The 19,372-nt window shown below is 36.4% G+C and overlaps 1 protein-coding gene across 5 annotated transcripts in view; it reads right to left on the bottom strand.

Moving 5' to 3' along the window:
• The window catches only part of VPS13B (vacuolar protein sorting 13 homolog B), a 625,623-nt gene that overhangs the window by 188,664 nt on the left and 417,587 nt on the right, over positions 1-19,372 (bottom strand). For all 5 annotated transcript variants that reach the window (XM_072949533.1, XM_072949529.1, XM_072949532.1 and 2 more), the window contains exon 34: positions 1,664-2,351. In XM_072949533.1, the coding sequence (XP_072805634.1) occupies positions 1,664-2,351 (688 nt within the window). The remainder of the gene's footprint in view (positions 1-1,663; positions 2,352-19,372) is intronic.

Genomic DNA, 19,372 nt, shown 5'->3' with positions numbered 1-19,372 from the left:
TGAACTTAGTATCATCATGTATTAGTAGAGGCTGCTGATGCCACACAGCCATAAAACCAACCACAGCAGAAAGCACTTAAGGAGGGGCTTGGAACTGAAATTCATTTTCCCAATCCTACACCTACCTTTTGCCCATGCTCAGCAGACACCCAAACAGTATCAGGTATGCAGGCATGAATCCTTGAATCCCGTAACACCGACTACCTCAGACCCTCTCCCATCTCCAGGCTCCCGGGAGTACCTGTTATCTTGTAGGCACTCAGTAAATGAGAACATGCTTGAAGAAGGGAGGCAGTGGTTACTGGTAAATGTTTAACAACTGGCTCTCAGAGTAGGAGAGCTGATTGATAGCATTTGCCAATATCTGTGGCGTAAATACTCTCACTATGGCCGATTTAAACTACCAGTGGTTTAACAACTGTCTTTCAAAGTTCCTAAAAATTTAACAGCTCTTTTGAGCCAGTATGAGCCAGCTCCAGCACACTGACAGAGAGAGGGCCAGCAGGCAGCCCAGGAGGTAACTCTAGGTTATTCCTTCTTAGCAACTGGCCAATTACCCCCTTCTAAAGCGGAGGACTTCAACTGTACCTCAGCAAAAGCCAAGGGCTCCTTTGACCCTACTTTCTTGGGCTGAATCCTGATCCTCACACCTGCCATCTACTCTCCAAAAGCTTGCCATGTAAAACGGTTCTCCCTGATGCCAAGAACGAACCAGGCTGACTTCCAAACTGGACAAATTCTCCAAATGCCTCACTGCTGTCTTCCATCTGCTAGACGGGACCACCTGAGAACAATAAAATGCCTGAATTATACCTGAGCTTGCTAGGGCCCCCTTCCCATGTCGAATTTTAGATGATTTCAGCTACCTTCTCTGGGTGGTCTTTGCAGCCATATTTCTAATTCTACCTTAACTCAGGGAAAAGGTCCCTATATCTTGTTTGGCCCTGTTTCCATTATCTTTTGTTAATTAGCAGCCTATATGTCTTAAATCTGTACCCCTGATCACTTTCCTAGTTTCCGTAGGCAAGAAGCTTCAGAAGTTATATATAATGCTTATAATATATGATGCTCTCTGGTCATAAGAAAGGTGTGGATGGGACAACAAGAGCCAGCTGGCCAATATGGCTAATAAACATGCTCGTTGAAGATGTATAAAAATCTTACTTTACTAATAAACCTCCTCGAATACATTTCATATTATGCTGTTATAGCAAGATGACTTGAGCAAAAGAATACCAAAACAATAAACTTCACTTTCTAAGATTTTTCTTTCTTTATCCAAATACTTGCATTAACATGGAAAGCATACCACTTATGGGCCATTAATATGAAAAAAAAAAAAAGACAACTTTGCTCCCTAATCACTGGAAATTGTTAAGCATTTAGCCCAGAGACAGTCCCTGTTTCATTTAGCTTCTGAAAACAAATGAATATTCAGAGGCATGGTAAGAACAACAGGCTAACCCTTTTTCCATTTCAAACATTTACTTAAACACGACTCAGCTGTGGGATATGAACTTTACATATTTACATATTCTGCAGAGAAAAGAAATCTCGTCTGGCCTGCCAGCTGTTTTCTGTTTGATCAATCTTGAAGCTTTGGGAATAAAACTTAATTTGTAGTAGTAGGTATTAGCACCCCAGTAAATCTGAAGGCTCTTACCTGTACATTTGTAATCAGAAGCCACCCCTTTAAGCACAGCATCAAAAATAGATATTTCCACTCGCTGCTTTCTGTGGTGACAACTCAGAAGCAAAGAAGGCTGGGACACAATAAAGTACAAAAACGGTTCTAGCTGCAAGTCACCGGCTCCTCTTCGCCCAGGCTGCCGAACGATAGTTATGCCAAGTGCCTGTCTAGCAGATGACCTTGCGGATGCGTGAAGACTTTCAAGGGAGATGACCCCAACTTTTTTCCCTGAAGGAAAAGATACGCTGCTGCTTAAGAGATCTTCTGCTGTTACCATGGAAATACATGCTTGGCTGGGCTTAGCAACATCTGAATCAACTTCTGGGAGATTTAATGAACTCTTGCCTGTTTTTTCATTATCCTTTTGCTCTTGCGATTTCGATGAGGGTAAGGCCGTACAGGAATAGGTCATCAGTGAGATTCTACTTGCAGTAATAAATATGTCAAAAGGAATAAAATTTAGGTTTTTCACAATTGATGACTGGCGGGAGGGGCGGGCAATGCGATGCTGACTGGTACCACTGTGCTGCTCTATTTGCACTATCCTGATTTTAACGCTGTCACTGCCAATTCCACTATCCTGAGCACCACTGTACCGAGACGAAGTTTCAGCCATGCTTCCATCAAATGTATCCGTTTTCTTCTGTTCTTGCTTAGAGATCTGTAAGGAAAAATAATAAAACATTTTAAACTAGTTACATTCCAAGTGTTACTATACAAATGTTACAGAAACATGTTAAAAATGGGTCCAGTCTAACTTCTAACAGAGTAATCAGGAAAACAACGTAGATGCCCATTCAAAACAATTATTCTTATTAAAATGACAAGGCAACACTTGAGAAAAAAAACATCAAATGTAGGAACGAGGCCAAGATGGCGGAGTAGTAGGACGCTCATGGCTCACCCTCTCCCACAGATACACCAAGACTCACATCCACAGACCCACTCAGCCAACCAGAGTACCTGCGGAACTCAGACAGAACATTGTCCTGTTCAAAAGACAAAGAAGCCAAAAATCTGGTAGGAGAAAGGAAAAAAGAAAGACAAAAAGGCAAAACAGTGAGGGACCGATCCCCCAGGGAGGGAGCAGCAAAGGAGGACTGGCGCTCCTTCGCTGGGTCTCCCCTCTCCAACGGAGAGGCCAGCAGCATGGAGCGGGAGCCTCAGAGTCTCGGATCTGTACGGAGCAGCCCTTGACTGACAGAATTAAGTTAAACGGGCACAGAGGGTCCCTGAGACACCCAGCCCGAGACCTGAGCCGGGAGCTGGGGGCTGGGACAGGCTGCCCGAGCCGGGCAGAGGACAGAGACGGCTGCACTGAGGCAGTCCCGGGGAACTGCAGGGTGCTGTGCAACATGGATGAGCGGTGCACAAGGCAGAACAACCTGGGCCCCCCATAAAACAGCACGGCTGATGTGCCCTGGGGGGAAGGGTGCATACCCCCATCTTTGAAAACCCAAGGAAGGTTATCCGTGAGGAGAGGCGGGGGCGCCAACAGAGGGCCATTGGAAACAGCAAGCTGAGTTTGGGAAACAGGAAGACACAAAGACTTCTCATTAAGAGCACAGTCTCCAGGAGAACATCCCCCCACCTTTTTTTTTAAAATCTGTTTTTACCTGTTGTATTTTCTATTACGTTTTTAATTTTTACTTTTTAAACAATTATATATCCTCCCAGTTTTAATCCCTTTAAAATTTTTCTTTGAAAGTATTATTATTTTAAAAAATCCACGTCATGTCATTTTTCTCTCTCTTGGTTTTGATCTCCTGTTATTGGTTATACACAGGTTTCAAATATATTTTTTTCCTCTTTTCTCCTTTTTTAAAGGTTTTTAAGAGATGTCTCAACCCGACTGCTATTCTGCTTCAACTTGCTCTTCAATTATTCATTATACAGTTTTCAAACCTATTTTTCCTCCCCCTTTTCAAAATTCTCTTTATATCTTCTTTATTTGTTCTATTTTTTATTACCTTTTTAATTTCTACTTTCTAAACAATTGTATATGCTTCTAGTTTTAATTCCTTTAAAATTTTTCTCTTAAAGTAGTTATATTATTTTTAAAAAATCCACCTGATTTCATTTTCATTTCCTTGGGGTTTGATCTCCTGTTATTGATTATAAATAGGTTTCAAATATCATTTTTTGATCTTTTTTCCCTTTTTTTAAGGGTTTTTAAAAAGATGTCTCAATTCAAATGCTAGTCTGATTCAAACTGCCCTTCTATAATTGATTATACACTGTTTTCAAACCTTTTTTTCTCCCTTCTTTTAAAATTCTCTTTCTCTCTCTCTCCTTTTTCAAGTTTTATTCCTACATAGGCATTAGATAGATAAATAAATAAACTCTTTTTAAGGACCACAATAGATAACTGATATTCCATAAGCCACAGTGCCAGAGAGATATGAGCAAGATGAAGAAGCAGAGAAACCATTCCCAATTAAAAGAACAAGATTACACTGTATAGCACAGGGAAATATACACAAAATGTTATGATAAATCACAGAGAAAAAAATGTGACAATGAGTGTGTATATGTCCATGAATGACTGAAAAATTGTGCTGAACACTGGAATTTGACACAAGATTGTAAAATGATTATAAATCAATAAAAAATGTTAAAAAAAAGATCAATGAAATAGACGTCGATAGCCTACTAGATCAAGATTTCAAAAAAGGAGTGATCAAAGTATTGAAGGAACTAAAAGAGATTGTGTTTAGAGATATAACATATGTCAAAAATGAAATAGAAGCTATAAAGAAAAGCCAAGTAGAATTGGTAAACTCATTGGTTGAGATGAGAACGGATCTAAAGGCTGTGCAAAGCAGACTAGATAATGCAGATGAACAAATTAGTGACCTAGAAGACAGGACAACAGAAAGCACCCAATCAGAACAACTGCAAGATAAACAAATAAAAACAAATGAAAGCAACATAAGGGACCCATGGGATAATATAAAGCATGCCAATTTTTGCACAATAGGGGTCCCAGAAGGGGAAGAAAGATCAAAGGGGATTGAAAAGGTTTTTGAAGAAATCATGACTGAAAACTTCCCAAACTTAAAAAAGGAATCAGATATCCAAGTACAGGAAGTTCAAAGGATCCCAAACAGGAAGAACCCAAACAGACCCACACCAAGACATATCATAATCAAGATGGCCAGAGTCAAGGATAAAGAAATGATCCTAAAGGCAGCAAGAGAAAAGCCAAGAGTGAGTTACAAGGGAACCCCCATAAGGCTCTCATCTGATTTCTCTACACAAACACTACAGGCCAGAAGGGAGTGGCAAGATATATTCAAAGTCCTGAATGAAAAAAAGATGCAGCCTAGGATACTTTATCCAGCAAGGCTATCCTTTAGGATAGAAGGAGAGATAAAGAATTTCACAGACAAGCAAGAATTAAAAGAGTTTAGCAACACTAAACCCATGCTAAAAGAAATATTAAAAAGTCTACTCTAAATAGAAAAGCAGCAGGATGCTACAGAAATGAGAAACTCGTAACTGGAAAGGTGATAATTCATGAATTACAAATAAACACAAAATTGTAAAAGAAGACATCTAAATCATTAAGAGTGGGAGAGGGAAGCAAGAAAATATAGAGTATTTTTTTCTTTCTTTTTAAAATTTTTTGTTTTCGGTAGGATGGGTTTGAGATATAGTAATGGGCTAATAAACTTACAGAAAAGGGTAACCACAAGCCAAAAACTTACAAGGGAGTCACAAAAACTAGATAAAATCCATCATAATACAATGGAAAATTACCAAACCACAAAAGGAAGAAGAAAGGAACAAAGGGAAAATACCAAATCAACTGCAAAGATAAGTTCAAAATGGCAATAAGCACACATCTATCATTAATTACTGTAAATGTTAATGGACTAAATGCTCCAGTCAAAAGACATAGAGTGGCAGACTGGATAATAAAGCAAGAACCTTCAATATGCTGCATACAAGAGACCCACTTTAGGGAGAAGGACACATATACATTGAGAGTGAAAGGATGGAAAAGGATATTCCATGCAAACGGAAAAGCCAAAAAAGCAGGTGTAGCAGTACTGATTTCAGACAAAATAGACTTTAAAACAAAGGCCATAAAGAAAGATAAAGAAGGACATTTTATAATGATTAAAGGAGTAATACAAGATGAGGATATTACATTCGTTAATATATATACACCCAATATAGGAGCACCTAAATACATACAACAATTACTAACAGAGATAAAGGGGGATATTGATGGGAATACAATCATAGTTGGAGATTTTAACACCACATTAACATCACTAGACAGATCTTTCAGACAGAAAATAAGTAAGGCAACAGAGAAATTAAATACTACAATAGAAAAACTAGATTTGGTGGATATTTTCAGAGCATTACACCCCCCCCCCCCAAAATAGGATATACATTCTTTTCAAGTGCATATGGAACATTTTCTAGGATCGATCATGTACTTGGGCATAAAAGAAACCTCAACAATTTTAAGAGGTTAGAAATTATCTCAAGCATCTTTACTGACCACAATGCCATGAAACTAGAAATCAACAACAGAGAAACAAAGGAGAACAAAAGGAAAGCATGGAGATTAAACAATATGCTTTAAAAAACCAATGGGTCAATGAGGAAATCAAAAAATACCTTGAGACAAATGAAAATGAAAGCACAACCACACAAAATTTACGGGACACAGCAAAGGCAGTGCTTAGAGGGAAGTTTATAGCAATACAGGCCTTCCTCAAAAAAGAAGAACAATCTCAAATAAACAATTTAACACACCAACTAAAAGAAACAGAAAAAGAACAAAAAACCCCAAAAGGCAGCAGAAGGAAGGAAATTATAAAGATCAGGGAGGAAATAAATAAAATAGAGATTTAGAAAACCATAGAAAAAAATCAACCAAACCAAAAGCTGGTTTTTTGAAAAAGTAAATAAAATCGACAAACCTCTGGCCAAACTCACAAAGAAAAAAGCGAGAGCACAAATTAGCAAAATAAGGAAGGAAAATGGAGAAATTACAACAAATAAGATAGAAATACAGACTATTATACGGGAATATTATGAAAAACTATATGGAACCAAACTGGATAACCTAGAGTAGATGGACAAGTTTCCTGAAACATACAGTCCACCAAGACTGAACCAAGAAGAAACTGACCACTTGAACAAACCAACCACTAGAAATGAAATCGAAATAGCAATAAAAAACCTCCCTACAAATAAAAGTCCAGGACCAGATGGCTTCACTGGGGAGTTCTACCAAACATACAAAGAAGAACTCATACCAGTCCTTCTCAAACTCTTCCAGAAGACTGAAAAGGAGGGAATACTCCCAAATTCATTCTATGAAGCCACTATCACCCTCGTACCAAAACCAGGCAAAGACAATACCAAAAAAGAGAATTATAGGCCAATATCACTGATGAACTCAGACACCAAAATCCTCACCAAAATATTAGCAAATAGAATCCAACAACACATAAAAAAGATTATACATCATGGCCAAGTGGGGTTCACCCAGGGACACAAGGGTGGTTCAACAAACACAAATCAATCAATGTAATACATCACATCAACAAGAGAAAGGACAAAAACCACATTGTCAACTCAACAGATGCAGAAAAAGCATTTGATGAAGTTCAACACCCATTTATGATAAAAACTCTCATCAAAGTGGGTATAGAGGGAACATATCTCAACATAATAAAAGCTATATATGACAGACCTACAGCCAGCATAGTACTCAATGGTGAAAAACTCAAAAGCTTCCCACTAAAATCTGGGACAAGACAAGGATGCCCAATATCACTACGCCTATTCAACATAGTCTTGGAAGTCCTAGCCACAGCAGTCAGGCAAGAGAGAGAAATTAAAGGGATCCAAATTGGAAAAGAAGAGGTAAAAGTGTCACCATATACTGATGACATGTTACTATATATAGAAAACCCCAAAAGGTCCACACAAAAACTACTAGAGGTGACTGAAGAATTCAGCAAGGTAGCGGGTTACAAGATTAACATTCAAAAATCAGTGGCATTTCTTTATACTAACGATGAATCAACAGAAAAAGAAAGTAAAGAAACAATCCCCTTTAAAATAGCACCCACAGTAATAAAATACCTAGGAATAAATCTAACCAAGGAGGTGAAAGAATTATACACAGAAAACTATAAACCATTGATGAAGGAAATTAAAGAAGACTTTAAAAAATGGAAAGATATTTCATGCTCTTGGATTGGAAGAATCAATATTGTTAAAATGGTCACACTGTCCAAGGCAATCTACAGTTTTAATGCAATCCCTATCAAATTACCCAGGACATATTTCACAGAACTAGAACAAATCATAATAAAATTTATATGGAACCATCAAAAACCTAGAATTGCCAAAGCATTACTGAAGAAAAAGAAAGAGGCTAGAGGAATAACTCTCCCAGACTTCAGACAATACTATAGAGCTACAGTCATCAAGACAGCATGGTACTGGTACAAAAACAGACATACAGGCCAATGGAACAGAATAGAGAGCCCAGAAATGAAGCCGCAAACTTCTGGTCAACTAATCTTCGACAAAGGAGGCAAGACTATACAATGGAATAAAGACAGTCTCTTCAGCAAACGGTGTTGGGAAAACTGGACAGCAGCATGTAAAGCAATGAAGCTAAAATATTCCCTTACACCACACACAAAAATCAACTCAAAATGGATCAAAGACTTAAACATAAGACAAGATACAATAAACCTCCTAGAAGAGAATTTAGGCAAAACATTATCTGACATACACCTCAAAAATGTTCTCCTAGAACAGTCTACTGAAGCAACAGAAATGAAAGCAAGAATAAACAAATGGGACCTAATGAAACTTACAAGCTTCTGCACAGCAAAGGAAACCATATGTAAAACAAAAAGACAACCTAAGGAATGGGAGAAAATTTTTGCAAATGAAACTGACAAAGGCTTGATCTCCAGAATATATGAGCAGCTCATACGACTTAATAAGAAACAACCAAACAACCCAATCCAAAAATGGGCAAAAGACCTAAATAAGCAAATCTCCAAGGGAGACATACAAATGATCAAAAGGCACATGAAAAAATGTTCCATATCATTAATTATCAGAGAAATGCAAATCAAAACTACAATGAGGTATCACCTCACACCAGCCAGAATGGCCATTATTCAAAAATCTACAAATGACAAATGCTGGAGAGGCTGTGGAGAAAGGGGAACCCTCCTACACTGCTGGTGGGAATGCAGTTTGGTGCAGCCACTGTGAAAAACAGTGTGGAGATTCCTCAAAAGACTAGGAATAGACTTACTGTATGACCCAGGAATCCCACTCTGGGCATATATCCAGAAGGAACCCTACTTCAGGATGACACCTGCACCCCAATGTTCACACCAGCACTATTTACAATAGCCAAGACATGGAGACAGCCTAAATGTCCATCAACGGATGACTGGATAAAGATGTGGTATATTTATACAATGGAATACTACTAAGCCATAAAAACTGACAACATAATGCCATTTGCAGCAACATGGATGCTCCTGGAGAATGTCATTCTAAGTGAAGTAAGCCAGAAAGAGAAAGAAAAATACCATATAAGATCGCTCATATGTGGAATCTAAAAAACAAACAAACAAAAAAACGAAAAAAACCCACAATAAAACAAAGCATAAATACAAAACAGAAATAGACTCATAGAAATAGAATACGAACTTGTGGTTGCCAAGGGGGTGGAGGGTGGGAAGGGACAGACAGGATTTCAAAATTGTAGAATAGATAAACAAGATTATACTGCATAGCATAGGGAAATATACACAAGATCCTATGGTAGCTCACAGAGAAAAAAATGTAACAATGAATATATATGTATGTTCATGTATAACTGAAAAATTGTGCTCTACACTGGAATTTGACACAACATTGTAAAATGATTATAAGTTAATGAAAAATGTTTAAAAAGAAAAGCAAATTTAACCTCCAATGGAAAAAAATATGTAAACGAATATATACATGTCTGTGCATGACTGGGATTTTGTGCTATATACGAGAGACTGGCACATTGTAAGTGTACTTCAATTAAAAAATAAATAAAAGATTAAAAAAGCAAAAAACAAAAACAAAAACAAAAAATCAAATGTGCATGTTTATCATTAAAATATACTTTTCAGTGCCAGACTTTCTATCTTTGGACTAATATGAAGCAGTATATATCAAAAATATACCTTTTAAACAATTATGTTGGTTAGTATTCTTTACAGTGATTTTTTTCCAAGTAGTATAATAAATTGCTTACAAATCATGATTACTATTGGTTAAAATTATATCTTAGGCAGGAGTAGTTTATATTGTGTACCCATTTTATTATAAAATTGATTTATAGTATTTTGGATAGTAAGAAATAGAGGAAAAAGTCAGTGGCTCTAAATTAAAGGACAAAGAAAAGTAATCTAAAATACAGGTATGCCATTCAAATGATGTTTATTTTCCTTTACAACAATAGGGCTTGAAACAAAGGTAAATGTAAGTGATCCTGCCTCCGTGGAGAACAGAGAACAACTTGGTGTTGGCAGCAGTTAATATGACTTTGGCAGCACAACTGCAAGACCTCCAGTTTGATTCCTTGGTTCCTTTTTTTCAGTCTCCCAACCATCAGTTTGTGATACAGTATTTGAGACCTAGATAATTCATTTGCTTTCTCACTGAAGTAATACAGATTCATTAAAGAGATCACGGAAAATCTGAGAGAAGAACAAAATCCTCCTAACCCTCGTTTTATCACCAAACATAACCAATGGCGATCTTTCAGCGTATTTCCTTTTGGTCTTTTATCCTCCCTGCCCCTACACCTTTATGTTTATAATCATACCATAGAGACCAATTTGTTACCCAATTTTTTAACATGCTAATAATACTCTTCATAAATGTCATTAAACAAATTGCGTAACATTTCATTGACTGTTAGGAACCACTTGTTCAAGTATTCTCATATAATTGGACATTCGAGTATTCAATTTTTGCCAACAAACATCTATGACAAACCCAGTAAGATTTTTCTTAGGACAGGAATTACTAGAAGTGTAATTACTAGGTAATGGGTATGAAAAAGTTTAAGGCTATCAAATATTGCCAGTGCTTTTCCAAAAAGGCTGCACTAATTTACATTACCAACAGCAGTGGAAAAATACTCCCCAAAGTATTGGGTATTGCTTCTAATTTTTTAGACTCTTCCTTATTTTGGTAAATATAGTATTATTTTTCCGCATGCTACAAATTATTGTAAGTTTCTTGTGAAAATGTTAGAGGACAGTTAAATAATTCAGGACAATGATGTGATAGTTATTAAAAGTTTTCAAATAATATTTTTTGTTACTTGATCTTAAAGTTGTTGAGGAAGGCACACTGTCGTCAGTAAAATCCAACCTTAGGTATCTGAAACAAAAACAAATAATCCGTGTTCTTTGAAGACACCACGCTCTTTTAAGCCATTCTATCTCTCCCATGCTGTCTCCCTGCCTGGAGCCCCCTTCTGAGCTTGCTGTAGCTGGCAGACATTTAGCTACGTGAAGACTCAGAACAAACGACACTTGTCTGAGAACTGTGCTCGCACGCTTTTCCTTCTTGCTGGTCCTAGTACTTATATTTCTATTTTAGGATGTATTATTTTCTACTAAAATGCTCTGTGGTGGTGGTAACAGAAAAGTGTTAACACAATATAAAGGATTTGGAGCCAGACAGAAGCAGGGTGAAGGGTGACACTTTCTAATTGTATGATACTGGACAAATTACAAACCTCTCTAAGGGTATATAACCTCATCTGTGAAATGGGGATAATAAATCCAACCCCAAAAGGTTAGTATGAGAATTCAATGAGCTCAGGTACCTAAAGAGGTGAGCACAGTACCTGGCATCTAGTAAATACCCAGGGATGGGCAGCTCTGTCTCATTTATTATTCACGTGAAGGATGCAGGAGGGACGGGCCCTATCATTCTGCTTCTGTGTAGCACCAAGGAACAGCACAGTGCTTGACACACTGTAGGGAGGATGCATGAGTGTTTGATGAGATGTTAGTTTCTGTTACAACATTAAATGGAAAAAATTGCTCTGCAGACTAGAAATACGTTATCGTTAACATGTAAATATATGGGTATACTGTACTCTTTAAGGTCTTTTCAGACTATTCACAAGTCCTTTCCTTATCTGCATCCTCCGTGCTGTGGGCTGCTCACACTTCAAGCAATCCTCTCAGTCTCTGCTGGATGCTCATTCTCACACCGTGGACGTTAATACCCAAGCCACAAAGCTGCTGCAACATTGGACCAGGTATTGTACTGACCACACATAGCAGGCACTCACTAAAGGGTAAGTTCAGAAGAGAAGTCACCTTTTCTGGGAAGACTGCCTCAGCCTTTCCAGGTGGTGTGAGTCTCTCCAGCTTTTCTGTTTTTATAGCAAACTGTTATTATAGCACTTTTCAAACACTGCTGTGTCTCAGCGATTGTAATTGAAGATAAAAAAGTAAGATACCACTGAGTATGTTTATTATTTGCCAAACATTGTTAGCACATGACATACATTTTCTTTACTAAGTGTTACAGACTTTTCAAGGGGGTACTTTTATCCCCATTTTACAGTAGAGGAAACTGAGGCTTAAAGAGATTAATCAATAGGTCCCAAGGTCAGACAGTTAGCAGGCTAAAGGTAGGAGAGAACACCATTAGTATCCATGGCACACACCATACTGCTAGTCACATAGTCAAGCTCAGTAATTATGTGTTGACTGAACAAATGAATGAACAAGTTTAATTTTAAAATTCAGTAAGATAAATATAATTAAGGTGACTATTAAAGGAACAATTTAATTGGAAAGGTTTTAGTTATGTATTATAAAAATTTCAAATATACCTCCAAATCCATTATCAGCTAGGAATTTGCAAATAGTATGTGAAAAGTTAAAAGAATCAAGTATATAAGTAATCTGAGATTTACTGTCACATTTTGAAACATTACAAACTGAATAGCTGTGTACAGCAAAACTAAAAAAAATCCCTTCGGTTAGCTGCACAGCAAATTCAAAACAAGCACTCATTTATTTTTATTCTCTCACTCAGGAAAGGCAACCGCAATGAACTATGGGAGACTATATACTTTGAATGAACAGAGGATTATATTTTCTTCTTCTGATTTACAGATTTGTATTTAAAATCTAGTTTCTCCTTTGAAGTGAATTAAGTGTTCCCATTGGTGTTAACATGACAAGACAGACCACCTGTAGGTAAAGATAAAGAAATGCAGTGTCCAGCCCTATTACCTGTTGAGATTGCCACATTAGACTCCAGCCTATGTCAAGTGGCACAATCTTGAGATATAAATAACCAGCAAAAGGGCAGGATGGCAGCTATCTGCTTGGGTCACACGGGTTACTGAACAGAAGTCAGCTGGTAACTAATTCTAGTTACTACTGAGCAGAATGAAATTTGAACCAATTACGCAGAGATGAAAGACTCAGACTCTTCTTGGGAAAGGAAAAAAAGAAAAAGAAAAAGAAAAGAAAAAAGAAGTACAACTTCCCCAGTACTAGAAGGCTAAATTCTTAAAAATGGGCCAAAAGCCAAGATTTCCTCCATTTTTCTAAGTTTCCAGACATTTGCAGAACTGAAACAAATAAGCTGGTGATTTTTGGGACACATTTAAAAATCCATTGGTTTGTCACCGGTCCACTGCAGATTCATCTATTATATTGAAGAGTATCTGGCCTGCTATTAAGAAAGTTTTATAATTAATTATGTGTGCTAAGCCCTAAAACTGTGCATCAATTTACTACTCCTTTGTGGAAAAAGAAAAGTTCACAATGTAATAACTCTGAAAATAACTTTTCCTTTATTATGATCCACAGGGACTAATAATTTAAGTTGTCAAAAACAGCAATATTTGCCTGCTGTTAGTGAATGCAGCAGAAACACGTATCTCTGGGCAGTGCTGTTATATCAGCTCTCCCGCTCTTTACCTAACTCATTTAAAATGAACAATAAAAGTTTTCTTTAATTAGCTACTGGTGTGCATTAACATGATCATGATTAAACCATAAAAACCAACTGTACATTACTCTGCTCCCCTCTTCCATGTGTTCTGAATTACTCTGTTTGAAAATGTACTTTACGTCCCTTTTAAAAGTTCGACCTTCTGCTTTCAGAGAATTAAATGCATATTACTGCAGTGAAGAAGATAATGTTTCAGACCTCCAGGCATATATTAAACACACTGGCAGCACTTGAGACAAAATGCTTTACTTATTAGATACTTCCTATTCTAAACAGTGTCATCAAAGGCTAAAAACAAAATCCATATAAAAGCTGCACAATGCTTCCACACAGAACCTGTGCCAAAATCCCTGTACTTTCCAACTAATGAGGAAAGGATGTGTACTCTTAACATATGAATGTAAGATTTTCCAAGCATTCACTTTAGGAAACTGGGCTATTGATTCCATATGGGTTATGTTAAATGAAACTGTATTGGTAAAATAACCTTTAAGATATCTGGCATGATAACTATAATTAAACAATATTCCAAAGACTAAAACAAAAGGGAATTTGGTTCCACAATGGCTAATTAAAATAAAATGAAAAAACACAGCATGCCATCTATCAAGATAAATTGTTATTGTTTAAGAACTATTTAAATACTGCTAAAATATACTTTCAGATAAAATCTGAAAGAGCTGGAAAAATATTTGTGGCTTAAAAATGGATAGTTTGGTGAAGAAAAAAGTATAGGACTCTGAAATTTTATGCAGAGATAACAGCTTTAAAGCCTTGAGCACAACCAGATGGTACTTAAATCAGAGGAATTCTACAGTTTCACTATCAATGGGTTTCAATATGAGAAGGTTTTCAATAGCTAGGAAAACATGTCAAGTTGATCGTTTACTTCTCAGATCATTTCAGCGCATTTCCCCATCCTTTCGCAGCTATATGTGGTACAGATATTAGCCACCATGGAAAAGGTGCTGAAAGCAGTACTAGGAGCTAAGGAACTCTTGCTAATCCCTGATTTTCATGTATTGAGATAGGTAAGTTTACTAGCTCACCCTGGAATCAAGTAAGAGCCACAGTGTCTCAAGAGCAGTGGCTAAAACCACACTAAGTATGCGACAGTACCAAAGAATGCATTAAAATAATTTCGAATGACATTAATTAGATGTTCTGCAGTAGCATTTTGGAGTGGAGAAAGATAAGCTTGACTGATTGTAACTTCTTGTTTGGCCATATCAACATTTTTGTGAGCACACTCCAAAGTCAGCCTTATTGATAAAATGCTGCAAATAAATGGATATTTAAAAATTTTAAGAAAATACATAGAAACTGACCTCAAAAATGAACAAGGACTAGAACAAATGTAACTTCTGTTTTGATGGCTGACAAGAAAGGGCAATGCAACACCTATTCCAATATTTTAATTCACATTATTTCTTTTGCCTTTTAAAGGAAACTTAAACTATATACCAAACATGATCATACTCACATATTTTCCCACCTTCTTAGCATGATTATGGTTATATAAAACAGCAGCAGTTGGATTTTAACCTTGATCAAAATATCTTTTGCCAATCATGAGATCACTTTTCACATCTTATAAATTATAGAAAAGTGTGAAACCACAAAATCTAAGTGACAATCACACCTGTATACTACTGTGACATTTATTCTAATTTATTTTATACTTGCTAAAATGTAGTATTTTCAAAGAAGTAAACATTCTGTCTATCTTACAAAATTAAATACAATAAAAAATTGATTACAGTATTTTAATGATTTTATGTACTGGAATTACAGAAGAGAGTTTTTAAAACATTAAAAAAATTATGTGCCTCATTGTCTAAACATTTGCAAACATGGTCTCCTAACTATATCTTTAAGAAGTCTGGTTTTTGGATAGGGTAGGGTGGTGCTGCTGGGAAAGGTTGTCGTAGGCTTTTAACACAGAGGTAGTCTTCGCTGGAAGCTTTAGATAAATACAAGTTGTTGTACCAATCAGAAATACACCAACTTGATTAATTAATCAACTGAACAACAAAAGTATATTTTTAAGTCTCATATTCTCAGTGATGTTAGCATTACACTTTATGAACATTTATTATTTTATAGATGAATTACAATCGCAGCTCAGGGATGTGCTGGATAAAATTTATCTAAGCACATTAAATTTAAAAACATTATAAACAATAAATTGACTTTGATATGAAATACCTCCTTCAGTGTCACCAGCCCATGTTATTTTTTTATTTAAAAAACAAACTTTAACAAGCACTGTATGCACTGGGTACTACAGATACAGAGTGCTAGAAAACAAGGGCTTTTTATATTTTATTTCTCTAAGCCAAATGTTATACAAAATCCCACAGGATATAATCGTTCCCAGTTGGATGGCAAAAAAAGTTTTCACAATACTGCAGTAATTATGCAAGAGAGCAGAACTAATGATACTCATCACTGCTTAACAGATAGAATGGTAGAGGACCATTTCAAGTTTTCCCTTTCATGAAGTTACTTTTCCGGTTCTTTGAAGTAACAGTATGAGGCCACTACTGCCTGCTAAGTATCAGTTCAGATACTCACATTTCAAGACCAGTGCTAACTGCAATAAAAGGAGCATGGAGACAGTTCAGGCAAGGTTGTGTTTTACTGCAGTTGTGTTTGATCTATTGTCCTAATTTAAGTTGTAAATTGCAAAAAAGGGACCAATTCTAGTACTAAACTGACTGTAATACCTAGATTATTATCAGTGTCTGTTTCAATATGATAAACCAAAGAGCTAAAAAAAAAGAAGTAAACACACCAATCTCTTTGCACAAGTTCAAATCCTACTGAGATTTTTATCAGCAGAGCTGATCCTTAAGACTTTTGTGCCTGTCTCTCCTTTTATATATCTGTATGATTTCACAGCACTAGCTTACTTTCAGGGGCTTCTAAATTCATGAAAAAAAATTAGTTACAGGTAAGACTTTGCATACTAAATCTTAACTCAGAAACAGTTCTGATTCTCTCTCCCTCTCTATGCCTCTCATATAAAATTGGAATAGTTTGGTCATTTTTGTTAAAGGAGACTAGATCTATCTGATTTATACTAACTTCTAAGTTTGACTTGTTTGCTTTTTATAATGAATTCAGTTTAAAAAAATAAAACGTGACACATTTTGGGAACTTGGATCTTAATCAAAGATATCTCTGTATCTGAAACAACAACCTGCTTTGAAATGGCCACAATGTTAATTCTTAAACAGTTTGCTACTATGTGTTCAAGGTAAATACTCCTCACACTGATGAAATCCAAGGTTCATTCCACTGATGTCAATGTGGAAACCATTCTGTCCCATGGCTGCTTAAAGATTTTCAATAGGATTAAATCAGCTGCAAGTCCTCATTATATCAGGGTTTACAATTGTGTCTGAGTTGGAGTCTGTTTCTCATAGAATTTTACTTAGAGACTGACTTAGATTGGCTCCTTAGAGCTAGTCTGATTTTACTAGAAACAACTGTATCACATCAGCCACTCTCATAAACCTGCAGTAAGATTGAATCAGCCCTGACCCTGAAGCAGATGAACGGTTACCCAGCCTATGCATTCTCTGTGAGAGTCACAGAGAAGTTTGCATTTAGTTTCTGCAGTAGTGCAGAAGCAGAACATGCTTATTAACTATTCCAGCAGGCCTTTGCTTGACAATTATGAACCTGATTTTCTGATAAGAAAACTATAGTTGAACTTGGAAAACCTTCTATTGATTAAAAAAATACGAATCCTTGGTTATTTTATCCCTCAAATCACATACACTCTTTTAAAGAAACTACGCAGTTTATGGTAATGAAGCAAAAGCATGTGTTAAAAATTTCCCCTAATACTCAGTACAAGTTGAAAAACAATGAACATGGTTTAAGTGTATCTATTCCTTTAACTAGTAGCTGATCTTCCTTGCCAAATAGAATATAGTTACTTAACAGAAATATTAAGCTGATTTTCATTTTTATATATTCTATCTACTAAATCTAAACCAACCTGGCCAGTTAACTGTAGATTTTCTTCCAAGTAAACCTGAATATTAGTAATCTCTATATTGTATCTGATTTTACTGAAGTACATCAAGACATTACAGAATACAGGGTCATTTACAAACTTTTGTTGGCTCCCCTTTAACTTCATGATGGCAGATTAAATTCAAATTGAACTAAAGGTACATATTGATTCTCTGTGTGTCATATGTTATCAGTACCTTAATGATGCAATGGACTTGAAATGCAAAATGCTCAAGATGTTAGAAACATTTATTTATGCCCTGCAGCCATTTCTTCTTTTCCATTAGAACAACTTTGTTCTTCTCTGCTACTCCATAAAAAGCATCACTAGGACAAAATGACCTTCCACACACACTGCTTTGATCACATCAACCTCTCCCTTCAATCCTTAGAAATCTGAACCATTCTCTAAATCAGGTAAATATTCCTAACTTAGCTTTCGTCAGCTAGCCCTACATCATTAGTAAATTTTTATATACAGATATGTCCCAAGAAAGCAACTTTCTGTATATTAATGAAGGTAATCCAATCTATACCTTAAAGATATTCCCGGTCATGTGGGAATACTTGAGTAAAAGTTTAGAAGTTAGAAAGAAAAAGAAGCTTACCTCCTTCCCAATAGCAAACACTCCAGTAACTAGGCCTGGAAAAAACTTACATCTCTCTAGACTTATTAAGGAATAAAGTTTCTATTTTTTAAAAAAATTACAGCTGACCCCTGAATGAGTGTAAACTGTGCAAGTCCTCTTATAGATGGATATTTTTCAATAGTAAATCCTACAGTACCACATGGGCTATAGTTTATTGAATCCACAGGTGTAGAGGAACCTAGAATACTGGAGGGCTGACTATAAATGATACATGGATTAACTCTTGCACTGATCAAGTGTCAACTGTATTTTTAAGGTAACATTTTTCACTCAAGTATGGTTAATGTTTGGACTTCAGCTATACAACTTTATTGGGATAAAATATTTCCTGAGTTGCTTGAAAACAGCCAGTGTCAAAATTATTGAACAAAGTGTGGAATACAATTTGATTTCTCATTATTCATTCACTTAACAAGTTCTTATTGAATGAACATCTACTATGTTTCAGAGACAGGCTGGGAATACAGCAGAAACAAAGCCCCTACCTTCATGGAGTCCACACTCTAGTGCGAAAGTCAGATCATACAATTTTATACAATACATACACACATTCATACCCTGTGTTTGCTGACAGAGTGGATGTTGGGTAGTATGAGAGAAAGACAAGAGTTGAAACTGATTTGAGTATTTTGGCTTGAGCAGCTGCAAGAATGAGAAAAGATGATTTTCCAGACTATGCAAGCAGCTTCCCTACCAGTCTCTGAGTTAGGCCAACGCTTTAATAATTTGCCTTTCTAAATTTTGCCTGTTTTCCCAAGAATCAAAAAGGACCACCGTGATCTTCACACAGAGAGATGATGACATCCCACCAAACCCAGTTTTAATAAGACGCCCCCAGTTCAATTATGATGTCTTCCTAGTTCCTCCAGCAAGCAAATCGTGTCAGCTGAGAACTATTCAAGGAAGGGCTATGATTAGAGATGGTTTTTTGGAGTTGGGCTTAGGCCTCATTCTAGAC

This window comes from Vicugna pacos, chromosome 25 (assembly GCF_048564905.1).
Source record: "Vicugna pacos chromosome 25, VicPac4, whole genome shotgun sequence".
Taxonomy (NCBI): Eukaryota; Metazoa; Chordata; class Mammalia; order Artiodactyla; family Camelidae; genus Vicugna; species Vicugna pacos.
Note: the sequence above shows the minus strand (reverse complement) of the source record. Positions and strands in the feature narration are given on the sequence as shown.